At 37.1% G+C, this 13,962-nt stretch overlaps 1 protein-coding gene across 1 annotated transcript; it reads right to left on the minus strand.

Annotated features, from left to right (window-relative positions):
* Window positions 1–2,050: 2,050 nt before the first annotated feature.
* LOC105032198 (sugar transport protein MST3) lies at window positions 2,051–6,128 on the minus strand. Its single transcript, XM_010906580.4, has 4 exons — window positions 5,873–6,128; window positions 5,440–5,762; window positions 3,124–3,753; window positions 2,051–2,734 (listed from the first exon to the last, which is right to left on the minus strand). Exons 1-4 carry the CDS (start codon window positions 6,003–6,005, stop codon window positions 2,258–2,260), a joined length of 1,563 nt encoding a protein of 520 aa, XP_010904882.1. The 5' UTR covers window positions 6,006–6,128; the 3' UTR covers window positions 2,051–2,257.
* Between the last annotated feature and the right edge of the window lie 7,834 nt (window positions 6,129–13,962).

Below are 13,962 nucleotides of genomic sequence, written 5' to 3' on the forward strand. Positions count from 1 at the left end.
GTTCGACATGTGAAACTTGGGGCCCTCCAGATCTGGTGTATGGCGACGTTTGTTTTAGTTAAAAAGGACGTCATGGCCTTCACAAGCTCTCTTCTAGACCATCTGTGGCGAATCCGAACCTCCTTAGCGAGAACCTTATCTTTCCATCAGATATAAAGGTTATCAAGAGGGAGTGTGGAATCAAAAAAGGGAAAAATAAAGGAAAGCAGCCAAAGTTGGATGAAGAAAAGAAAAGTGCAAAGGTTTCCATCAGAACACGAGGAATTCGATTCCATTTATGAGGAGAAAGATGGCTAAAAGACTCCTTATGGATAGGTTTGTAATAAGGTGACTACTTCAAATGTGGATTAAGTTTGCTCGCTGTTGTGCGGCATGTCATCACCCACTGGCTATTCATGCCCCATGTTTTACGTAATACATGAGTAGAAGGGAGGTAATTAAGTACTACCCGGCCTTTATTCCATTAAAGATGGTCATGGAAGATATCATGCACCATCACGGGATCATGTCATATGTGTGATCGTGTGGCTATACATCAAACCAATCAGTTCGAGACATTTCAATGATGCGGCTTAATGATTCTTTTAGTTTCAATAATTGCAGGAGCCACCTCCAAGTTATGAATGTGTGAGGGAAGTTTCAGATTACAAGGTCAAGCACATTGGCATTGCCTGGGGGTCCAAAGTTTCTCTCAGAAAGATAAAAATCTTGAGAAAGGGTCGGCATAGAGGAACAAATTGGTCATACCAACAATGTCCAAAACTAAATCCATCCTGGTGAAGGGGGATTGCACCACTTTTTGATATGTTTTCATTTAAGCCTGCAAAAGTCTAGAGAATGAATTTTTAAGTAATGATCTGCCGTGAAGATATAGAGGCATTTATTTCATGTTAAGAAGGTACATAACATCCACAAAATATAGTCATTGCATTTATATTTGTTATGATATGCATGACAGTATTCACTGTATTAACTGCTTACTTTTTTATGTAGTATTGGTAAGGTAAATCTAAAAAAAATATGTAATTACAGAGTTTGCAATAATTTTATAGTTCCATGGTTGCAAGCCATTTTCTCTTGTGGCCCTTACAACAAAATGGTACAACATTCAGAAAATTTTAAGCCAAGCAATGATTATTAGTGATTGCTGAATAAATGGTATACGGATCATTGCCACATTGAACATGGCCATTCTAATATAGCCATAAAGTGTCAGTAAACCATGATCCAGACACTTTTGTGATCTTAAAAATTGATAGTGCGAATGGTGAGCAAAATGCAAGGAAATATATATATATATATATATATATATATATATATATATATATATATATATATATATATATGTATGTTGGAAGTTAATGGTGAGGACAGCACGCATGACAGCACATGCTCTGTATTTTGGACCGTTTGGTGGTGGTCTTGACAAATTCCCTATTTCATGATATCCAGGTTTCTTAATGCTAAAGAAAGCTAACATGATATTTGAATGATTAGGATGTATACCTATAAAATCATATATATTGGATAGCTAAGAAAATATGAGAAGAAATTTATGGGAACTTAAAGATGCAAAAGTAGAATATCTAGAAATACCTAATGAAATGAGGGATTGTTAGCCATTGGTTGGCTAAAAATATATATATATTTGGGCCGTCAATATGAAATTTTCAAAAGAATGTAATTATGAAGAATCTCTGCTAAGAAAAGGTTATGATGACAATTAGTATTCTTCTTACCTTCCAGGCTTTTTCCTAATATTGTTGAATGAAGCCTAAGGGAGAGAGGGTGTCAAATATTGGACTTCAAAATTTTTGCTGAATCTAGCGAAGAAAAACTTCTGTTCTTGCTGCATATTGATGTAGAAAATTTGTATTTTATTTATTTAAAGTTTCCTATATTTTATTGGTACTAAATTCAGAACGCTACCTAACTACAACTACAACATCTAATCCATCAGCAAGAATTTTTCCATGTGCAACAGCATCTGCAATGGTTCAGCCAAAAGAAAAAGATACAAAAAAAAAAAAAACAGCAAATTCACTTCCGATTACAGAAACCACTTCTTATCATTGCTTGAAATCTTATACACGATCAATAAGAAAACATAGTCCCAAAAGCAAACAACAAAAGTTTCAGTTGACAGAACCAAACCATTAAATACCATTTACAACCTATGTACCACAACTGGCTTTTAATCAAGATCCAATCCATACCCTTGATCACTTATCAAAGGATGTGCTTGATTTCAGATCCATCACACGGACCCAGCCTTTGACTTACCATGGCCCATCTCAATGTTGCCAACATGTATGTCTTCATCAGCAATGAACTTGCCCCAGAACCAGTGAGCCTTCCAGACCAGAATCATCTCTTCAATTGGCACATTCTTAGTCTCCGGAAGAAAGAGGGCGACAAAAATTGTCATGATCACAACCCATCCACCGAAGAAGTAGAACAAGCCAAATTTCATGTGGCAAAGCATCGTGAGGAAAGCTTGGGCAATGATGAAAGTGAAAAGCATGTTAACAGAGACATTGATACTTTGCCCAGCTGACCGAATCTCTAATGGGAATATCTCACTGGGCACCAGCCAACCCAAGGGGCCCCAAGACCATGCGAAACCAGCAACATAGATACAAATGAAGAGCACCACAAAAGCTGCATAGGTCTTTGAAAGATTTGCCTCACCATTGGTCCCAAATTTGATTGCAATCAGTGTCCCCACAATGATCTGCGCAAGAAACAATAATGCATCAGCATTTGCATCAAGAACAGATAACATGTGAGAACTAATTTGCCTACTTGTGGAATAAATGCTAAGATTATGTTTTCTTTGCACAAATAAAATAAAATAAAAATACTGTCTTTCTGAAAAATTTAACCCAATAGGAATTATGCTTGGAAGATCATAGTAGCCATTTTCGAGAAAGAATTTAGGAAAAACAATAATCTAGAACTGATGAGATGATAGGAGGAAAAAAAAACTACCTTCGTAGAAAATTTAATCTTAAAAAAAAAAAGGATACTTTTTAAATTTGGATAATGGACATTCCTAATAGTAAGGTTGACAACAAACTTTTAAATCCATTTCCAGGTTTCAAGAATAGGTTGCTAATATACCTGGCAAACAAGCATCTGAGATCCGCCTTGCAGGAAAAGCTTTCGTCGGCCAAGCTTGTCGACAGTAAAGACAGAGACCAAGGTAGCAAACACATTAACTAGCCCTGTGATGACAGATGACATAAGTGATGCATCGGTTGCAAATCCAATCGTCTTGAAGAGCACGGGAGCGTAGAACATGATGACGTTAATGCCAGTTAGTTGCTGGAAGAAGGGAATGAGGATGGCCATGGTGAGTTGAGCACGGTACTTTCTCTGAATAATGTTTCTCCATGGGTGCACTACGAGCTTCGACTCCTCACTGGCAGCAACAAGATCATTGTACTCCTCATGGATGTCATCAACTCCACGAATGCGGCGGAGCATGTTCTTGGCCTTCTCATCATAGCCACGCTCAATGAGGGAGTTGGGAGTGTCGGGGAGAAATAGAGAGCCGAGAGTGATGATGCCAGCAGGGACAGCGGCAAGTGCAAGGCTCACGCGCCAGCCCCATCCACCCTTGATCTTGGATGTTCCATAGTTAATGAGATTGGCTGCAAAGATACCGATGGTGATCATCAATTGGAAGCCAATGTTGAGCATCCCTCGCAGGCGAGCAGGGGCCATCTCTGAGAGGTACACTGGAACGGACTGTAATCACCATCAAAACAAGAAGGGAATCTAGTCATTTCATTCATGCCAAGATGCATTAAAGAAATTAAAATATTATAATTTTGAAGAAAGAAAAGACTTGAGAATCTAATTCTTGTCGCCATCTGTGTCAAAAGAGATTAAAGAAGCGTCCTCTAAACTCTACAGCAGGAATCTTTTGGATGCAAATGATGTGATTGTAATTTTTGAGGATAATGCACGAAGTGTTAATATCCATAAAAGTGACCAAAAGATTGGAAAAAATTGGAATTTAGAAGATGTAACGACAGTAGTAATAAGATAACCATTTCTTGTTAACGTAACCAGTTGCATCGGAGGGCATTTTAGTCATCGTCTAAAAAGGGGTCGCTATGTCGCTTCTGGGCTTCTGGCATTTGGAAGCCCGTTATTCTCACGGCGACAAGGGATCGAAAAGGTACCATTCATCTGGGGGTAGAAGCTGTCTCTAGACATACGACAACAATAAAGCCCTCTTTAACAAATATATTTCAATAAAGAGTAAAGGATACTAAGACAAAGCAAAAAGATTGTAGCTTTATTCCAAAAAAAAGGTTATGGTAAGTGTAACGTCTTAAGAATTAAAAGACAAGATTCTTAAAACAGCATAAAATTAGTTAACGACACAAAAACAAATAAAAAAAAGATTATAGCTTCATCCAAAAAAGGTTAGGATTATAAACGTAATATCCCAGGAATTAAGAGACGAGGTTCTTCAAAATTGGGCTAAAAAGAGCCCTAGATTTGAATTGCAAAGCCCGATTGACAGATTCGACTCCAAAATAGATGGGATCCCTTTTTTATCGTTTGGGATTTGGGCTCCATTTTGGAATGGAGAATATGTAGGAAAGCAGCCAACCATGAATCGAACACGAAGAAATTCAAGCGGGTCCCATCAGATATTGCTCTGAAGAGAGCTGCATCCATTTGCTAGAAGAGTATTGGATGTTCGATATAAAATATCAGATCCCTGGCTAAACGAGTCAAGTAATGCGACAACGCTGCCTAGAGCGATATTTCTATGATGAAATGATGACAGCGCTACCATTAGAATTCAAGGAGTTGGTCACTAAATATAATAAAAAAAAATAATACAAAACCCTTGACTTATTTCTTTGTTACGGTATTATAATAGAATTCAAGTATGTGACGATACCGAGATGACTATTTGAACCCACTCTCTAGTCTCTCGCTTGAGTCGTTTTTATTTTAATTATTATTCTTAATTAAAAAATAGTTATTGTAACAGGTGTATCTCTTATCCAGTTAGAACAATAAAACTCTGCCAATATAAAACCGGTTTCGTGAGCTCGTTTTGCTTGCGACAAGGGACGAGCGATGCAAAATTTTTTTTTGTCAAGTACGCCAAGTATTTCCTTAACTATATCCCAAAAGAAAATTCCCAACATTTCTACGCTTCAAATCACGAACCGGAGCATTGTTTGTTACTCTAATGTCGTCAAATATATATAAAAACAAAAATAAATCAAAGAAAAAGCTTCGTAAACTGAAAGAATTTTACTGCGGAAAAATAAGATTATAGAAAGGGGAAATTGTGACGTCTGCAAAATCCCGGAACATTTTATTTGCCGAAGGGAAAAGATTCCAAGAAGTACTTTTGCTTCCGTTGCTGTTTATTTTTACATTTTTCGTTTTCTCGAATAATACCTGATTGGCGAAGCCGACGCCGATGCCGAGGAGGATGCGGCCGAGGATGAGCATGAGGACGTTCTTGGCGAGGCCGTTGAGGGCGGCGCCGATCAGGAAGGTGATCCCGCCGCCGAACATGGACCATTTCCTGCCGAACATCCTCGTCACCGCCGACGCGAAGAAGGACGCGATCAGCGCCGCCACGTACAGGGACGACGTGAACAACTGCAGCACCTGGCTGTCGAACTTGCAGTACTGATTCGTGCTCTGGTCCTCCTTCTCCTGCCGATACACCGTCGGAAAGAACTTTTTAAGAAACGAATCCATGGAAGTCACTCCACCTACCAAAAGAAATTAAAACGCCCAAATCTCGTCAGATCCAGCCACACAAACCCCCCAAATATCCCAAAAAAATATCCCAAAAGAAGAGAGCATATTTTTTTTCTTCTACCGGAGATTCCGATATCATAGCCGAAGATGAGCCCCCCGGTGGCCGCGACGACGCAGGTGAAGAAAACGAAGGCGGTCAGCTTCCCGGGGTAATCCTTCGTCACCCCGGTGCTCACAATCGCTCCTCCCGCCATTGCCGAACACCTCCAACCTCTTTAGACTACACGAGCCCGAACCCAAAACCTAACCCTCGTTTAGACAGAGAAAGAAAGATCGAGAGAGAAGAATGAGAGAGAGAGTGGAGAATGGAAGAGAAGCGGAGGGGAGGCACGGGTATTTATAGCGGGAGTTAAAAGCGAGGTAGAAGATTACGATGAGCTGGCGGGTCTATCCGGTAATGGCCTACGGAAACGCTGATTCAGGAATGTGTGCGGTGACCGTCGGTTGAGATCATTCAGTTATTCCGTCGACCCGCTATTAAGGCAATAAACGATAGTGTCGATAATATAATGCATTAATTGATACGATACGGGGCATACCCCTCCTTATCGTAATTTGCCGACTTGCTAACTTTAAGTGGTCGGTGACTCGCGACATTTGAAGTTTCTTAAAATGGCCTCTTTGTAATTACTTTTTCTGCGACTCTACCCAAAATAATAATTATTTTTCATTTATGGATAAAAAAAATTTAAAAATTTATATTTTTTAAATAAATATTTTATAGATAATATTTAGATAAAAAAATAAATTCTCATATCTTTTTACATATGATAAAGTGACTTTGAAATGTATTATCTAAATTTTTTTATATTACTATTTTTTGAATAAATTATTAAAATTTATTCATATTTTTTATAATATTTTTTTAATTTTGGAGAAAATGAATGATTGAATTATTGGATATTGAATGATGGAGGTATTGGAAATAAAGATGAAATATTTTAGGTATAAAATTAAATACCTATTTTATTGACAATGATTTAGCTACTCCGTAAATGGATGAGATTTTTTTTATTTTATGAATAAATATTATCTATGAAAAATAATTTATTCATCTTAAAAAATATAAGAATATATTTATCTACAAAAGAGTGGATTTTTATTCTTCCAAAATTATTACAGCAATACTCGCAAACCTTAAATTATAAATCATATCACAGGAACCTCCAATTGTATATCATATCACGACCGTCCATCTGATAATCCCTCCTCTCGTGTGACGATTCTAAATGCTTAGCTTTGTGTTGGTTTGAATATCCTGTGTGACAAGTCGTTGCATAAATTTATTCTACAACAGCTGATGGCGCTTGTTTTTATGTTTGATTATTGATTGTATTTGACTTGGTTTTGGGTGGAATTGTATATTGAATTCTGCAATTAAACAAACTTTGCTGACAAAGGTTAGATTGAACCAAATTTAAAGAAAGAATTTGCCAATAACTTATGATTAAAATAAAGAGATGTAAGGAATTTATCGTACAAAAGTATGCAGAGAGAAGAAGTTTCCCATGTTCACATGATGTCCATGCAACATTAGCTGGAGACAATGGAGCATGATAGAAACCCAACAATCCTGTGGACAAAAGCCTTGAGAGCTACTTTGAGTTTAGAGTCTAGACCCCGATTTAGACTCTAGGGTCCCGGGATAGAGTTAGGGTCAAGGAAAACTGGCTTCCTCGAATACCTTCCATGGGTCACCGAATCATGATCATATCCTTCTCCCATTGCGAGGATAGGTGAGGCATTTTGGGAATCAATCTTGCCCATTATAACGTAGGGATGCAATTCTAAAGTATAGCGGCGCATTTTGGGAAAGCTACAAAGCAGAATCCTTTGATACATGGTAGAGTCATGTAAAAGGAAAGCAGAATCCTTCAATCGACCAGAAGAAAAGAAAAAAAAAAAAATGGAGGAAGAAGAATCATCTTTTCTCCACCTCTATGGTTACTTTGCACAGTCAGTTTCGAAAGAAAAGATGGACACAGATTTTTGTGGGTTCAATAATTTTTTTTAGACATCAACCATTGGATAGCATCTTGCACAGATTTTAGAGCACTTCAACTCCTTCCTTTCATCTCGAAGCCTTCATTATGCTATCTGATGGTTGGTGTTCAAAAAGAAGGTGAATGCTTATTTTGGGCGAAAGAAACAACCTGTACCCATATTTTTTTCACTCGGATCTTTCCTTTCCAATTTGGAATTGATCACAAGCTTCTTTTCCTCCTAAACTTTAGTTGCACTGAAAAAGACAAAATAGAGAAAAAAGAAATCAAGCATAGAAAGAAAGATATCAAATTCTTTTGAGCAAGGGTGGTGTATCAGAGCCGATGAAGATTTTTCATGAAATAATTACATGGTATTTGGTGGGCTTGACATAGAGTTTACCATTTTCAGTGTTTGGGCTCGAAAACACCACCGCGTTTGAATACAACAATTGATCCTTCGATTGGTTCTGTCACCGTCCTTGAAAAAAGTTATTAGAAGGAGCTCAGCCTATGGGCCGATGCGATCGTACAGGTTCATAGCAAAACTTCTACATCAACTAGATGTAATGTAAAACGAGAATTCCGTAAGATGACCGTCATCGAAGCGAGGGAGAAAAAGAAACGAGAAAAATCCAAAACAGATGAGTCAAGCCCATAAATAACGTAGAAACTTGACTCCCTGCTTTTTAGTAAATAGTATCTTATCTAATTCCTCTTTTTTCCTTTTTGAACATAAACATTTAAATAAACTACATCAAATTGAAAAACAAAGAGTTAAATCTTTCTATACATTTTACCAAAAACTCTTGCTAAACAAATCCGGAATCCCAAAACAATTGGAACCTTAACTGGCGCTCTTCTTTCTTTAAGAATATAGAGAGTCCTCTTCCAACTTCCGACTCTGAACACTTTTCATCCCATTTTCCCTTTCTTTTGTTGAGTTAAAATAATTTTGAATTGAGTAATCATGGTGGAAAGGAAAGGTTTGGCCAACACTTGGTTTGAGAGGATTGATTAACTTGCAAGAATTTAATTGGGTCATAAATTGCAAGGTCCATATTAGTGGTTTCAAAAAATTTTCATATGCACATCTTGCAACTTCTCTTTTTTTTTTGATACTTAGAAGGGAGAATCCCAATGATCTATTTTGCATTTCACTTGCATCACAAATACTATTGAAAATGTCAGTTATGGATGGCTGATTAATATCCTAATGCAAGATCATGTGTCATGTTGCATATTGTCTCCAAATTGAAGTCATTATTAGCATCGAATGATCAACTGTGTATTAAGATCTAATTATCAGCATCGTGTTGATAGCATTCTTAAATCACATAACGCAACTATCACATGCATGAGTAGATTTTTATTTGGGAAAAGGAAAGGGCGAAGCCCACTTGATTCATGGAGACAAATGCACAATGTGTTGCTTACTAAAGTACAGTAGAAGTGATTAGGAAGTCGAAATCACGCCGAGGGACCACCATTAGATTCAAGATGTCGAGGACCACATGAACCTTAGCATCAAAGTTTGGATCCGTAGTAACATTTTCAGCATTATTGGGGTGTCTCCCGTCATCTTGGACGATTACATGTAGTACAGGGAGTTTACATGGGCCCTCCGCAGCACAAGCCTAGTCCCATTAGGTCAAACAGGGTGGCAATCAATTTTGGGATTCCCAATAGGGATGGCAAAATATGATTCGATTCGTCAATCCGATCCATATTCAATCTATCATAAATAAATTTGGATTTAGGCTAAACAAGTTTGGATTGTAAACATATCGATCCATTTGCTTTGTTTAATAAACGGATTGGGTTCATATTTCAAATGGCTGACCTCTTTAACCCGTTTAACCCGTTTGATAAATGTGTTGGAATAGATCAGATCGAGTCGGGTTATAACTCATAAATTCGCATAGCTTAAATCCTTTAGGCTTCCACATATATTTGATATTTTTCTCTCTTTTGGTTTCGGTCTCTCAATCTCTCAGGCGATTTTTTTTTCGGCCTTTCAACTCTTTCGGTCTTTCCACATCCCATCCTCCGGTCCGTCTTATAGGGTTTAGTTTTTTGATTTCTTCCTTCACTCCTCCATAGCTCCACTCCTCCTTTGATGCTTTCAGCCTCCGACGATCGAGACTCTTCTACTCCTCCTTGGCTCCTTCGATAGCCACCTAGCCGATGCTCCCGGCTTTCTTCCAATGGTGATTGATTTTTTCCTTCGGTTCTTCTTCATTGCCCATCCTTGAGAGAAGAGCTTGTCGGTACTTGGTCGTCATCGATCCTCCTCCATCACCGATTCTCGAGATCTAGAGTTTTTCTCCTCCCTCTATTTTTCTCTTTCGGTGGCTGATGCTTTTTTTCCCAACCAAAAATTTGAACATCTTTTCAAATAAAAATCTTACATGTTGTTGATCTATTTTTTTTTAGATTTTTTTTTATCATCTTATATCTCTTTATTTTTTCTGACCGTTGCTTTCTATAGTTTAATAGTTTGCTTTAAGGTTTGTATATGGAGGCTATGATAATTTTGAGATATCTTTTTGCTGATTCAACTATTTCTAGCAGCAATAATTTTGAATGGCCTTCTTCTATAGACAATCAATTATTGTTGTTATAATTTAGTTGCAGATTAAATACTAAATCTGAGTCTCTTCTTTCTCTTTCTTTTTTGATGTTCAACTGTCACAGCTTGTTTGGCTCAACTCTGCTGTGGAACATTTTGCTATACTCAAAGAACTCTATTCTGTGCCACTATATAGAACATTGTATTTTCTTATAATTTTGGTCTTTGTATTTTTTAATTGAGTTGTTGTGTATATTTTGGTTTGCTTTTTGTATAATTTATACATGGTTAAGTGAATGAAATTACAGTTTCCTACTAAAAAAATTTATTTATTTTTTTATGTCTGATTTTGATATTTATATTTAAGTTTGTTGTTAAGATTAAATCAAATAGATCAAAATTTAAATAGTATTGGGTCAAAAACAATCAATTTTTTTCAACAATCAGTTTAAACAGATCGGATCGGATTGGACTTAGTAAAGAGGTTATGTATTTAATAAACGGATTAAATGGGTTGGATCGGATCGGTAAACAGATTATCTGTTTAATAAATAGGTTAAATGGATTGGATCGGATGATCTGTTTATTAAACAGATCAGATTCAGATTTAAAAATTTGATCTATTTAATAAACAGATCAAATTTAAATTTAATATTTTCTGATTCGATCCATATCTAATCCACTTATAATCTGATCTGATTCAGTTGTCACCTCTAATTTTTACGCAATCAAGACAGAGGGACTGTGTTCGCTGGCTTTACTGATGCACGGTTTCAAACTAGCAGGTGGGTCTCATCCGTTCTTTACTGCTGTTGTGGTCTTCCCAGGGTTCCCAAAACATGGATGTGGAGACCGGCCGTCGACCTCGACTCGTCTCATTCACACGCACATCATCTATCTTGGCTAACTTGGCTCGGCACATAGCAGGGACTCACGGGCAGTTCCAAGGGACTTTATTGCGCCCACGGCACCCACACCACCAAGATACGTACAAGCTTACTTCGCTGTCTTGTTGCATTCAACATTATTGTATGAGCAAGTCACTTATACTACTCTTCCAATCGGTCAGAATCCATAGTTGGATCCATGTAGATGATTTTCTGTATCTGGTATCTTAAAGATGCATTTGTTTTGTAATTGTAATCAAAATCAAAATTAAAATAAATTTAAATAAAAATTAAAATGATCATATTTTTTGATATATTTGATTTGTATTGAAATTAAAATTAAAATGGATGATTAGAATTTTAGAAAAGAGTCGAAATTGAATTTTAGAAGTGATCGGACTATTTCTATTTCTTTTTATAATCTAAATCGGAATAAAATTTTTTTTTAACCAAATGACTGGAGTGAAAACCATCTATTTCTATTTCCTCTCTAGATCTCGACTCTCTCTATCCAAACATATCCTAAGCTTATTCTTATTTTCTAACATATTAATTTATTTTCTTCTTTTCAAATATGAGAAACTATCCACGGATAGTAATACAGTAAATTCACTTAACTTTTAAAGCTGCCAAATTTCTCAAAGAAGAAAAAAAACTCTAAAACAGGGTATTGTTTCAAAGAAACTTTGGACCACAAAGGAAGCCTGACATACTTTATTTGCACATTACAAGCATAAATCAACGGCAAAGCAGAAACCTCCATGAAAGAAAAATAAATTGATAAGCAAATAAATAAAACAAATAGATCAATAATAGTTTGACTTGTTAAGGTCAAGTTGGGGTCCAGGAAGTTTGATGGATGCAACCCGAACAGGTTGCTTTCTCTACTGGACCTGCCAACTAGCTTTGTGACCCTACAAAAAGTCAAAGAAAAACCTATTCAATTAAGTGCAAGCTCATGTACAGCAAATGATATTGCTAAATGGATCACAATTCACACACTTGCTTGGTTCCACACACAGCCAGGGAGAACATCTTCCCTTCAAAGCCATGTATTTAGGTGGCCATCCATAAATATATAGCTCTGACTCATACCTGATGTGGCCAAGAACTCATCTACAAGGCATGCTGCCGCATCAAGTAGCATATCATTTTCTCTTCCTTATCCTCATTCTTGACTACCTATATTGTAGTATTTTTCTTTTGGTGGTTTCCCATCACCCTCTCAACCTTCTATTGACAACAACCCATGTGTGAGACTCATCCAAGGTGGCCTGCTTGGTAGCAAACATGATGAAGAGAACTTGCCTTCTAAGTCTCTGGCTTAGCCGACCAAAACAAACTTACATACACCGCTATGGATAATTCAAATCATCCACCCTCATATTATTTGGGCAACAGGATAACATACATCTCTTTATCGAATAAGATGACCTACATTGGTCATAGCAGTTACGACTTATGACATGTTCACTATAACAGGTTACAAGCAAAGACAAAACTCAAAGATGACAGCTGCATTTTTCTAATTTAAGTAAATCACAAAAATATTTCTGATATTTTCATTTATTATGCTTGCATCTAATAGTTTTGTAAAATGTGCACATACACCTAGTTAAATTAACAATATCAATGGAACCATTTATATCTCATATAAATAGTTGAAATTATTCCTGAGTGGAGAGAAATATACACATATTTAGTTATACAACAGCCAGGCCTGGGCAAAAACCACCAGCTCCAGGCCATTGACCTGCCATGAACAAACTGAACCCGGCCCAAAGATGGACTTATTAGGCCAGCCATGGTTCGGAGGCAGGCAAATTAGTTCTTCTTACAATTATGAACATGACTTAACTCACTTGCCTAGCATAAGAATAATCTAATGGAGCCAAATTTCTCCGGTGCATATCTCCATTCTGATCAGACTGGCCCAGCCCATTGATACCGCATATGGTATATAGGGCCCAACTCATTGTCACAATGATAATAACAAAGTTGACACAGTAAATAGAATCACATTAGGCATATATATCGAGAGACGAATATAGCAGTTGAGTGGATAACTATATTTATCGCAAGAGAACCCCAATTCTTTTTGGAATATTCTGATGTTTGATTATTATGATTGTATTTATATCAGAACGATTTGATTGATCAGTCTGATAAAAATAAATAAATAAATAAATAAATAAGAACTACTTGTTGATACCGCTTGCATTGGTGGGCAGTCCACTCCTCCCGTTACCAGAAGGTTATCCGCCTCCACGTAGCTTGGGGAGAAAAACAAAGATCAAACTAGTGGGCAGTATATTCTAAATTTCAAAACTTCTGTTAACCTGAAAAGTATTTGTTTACAATATAGACAAGTGGGAAATGGGGATCCAACAATCCGCAAACTACAACTAAATGAATCTGGAGAAAGAGAGATGTCAATAATTTACGAGCTGCATACGTAGAGGTGATGTTTAGGAATATCGTTCATGCGGAACGTACACGAGACAGTGACATGCGACCAGCGCCAGTTATCAATTTTCTCGAGCGCAGAGATTGCTGCCCTGCAAACTGAGGTGTCTCTCTCTCATTCTAATCATCTCATCCACTTCTTGGCACCATTCAGCTACGATGGGTGGTGGGAAGACCTCCTTGCTTATCAGGTACAACGACATGGGAATATTATTTCCCTAAAAAGGGGGGAACAAAACTTGGG

This window comes from Elaeis guineensis, chromosome 2 (genome assembly GCF_000442705.2).
Source record: "Elaeis guineensis isolate ETL-2024a chromosome 2, EG11, whole genome shotgun sequence".
In the NCBI taxonomy this organism is placed as follows: Eukaryota; Viridiplantae; Streptophyta; class Magnoliopsida; order Arecales; family Arecaceae; genus Elaeis; species Elaeis guineensis.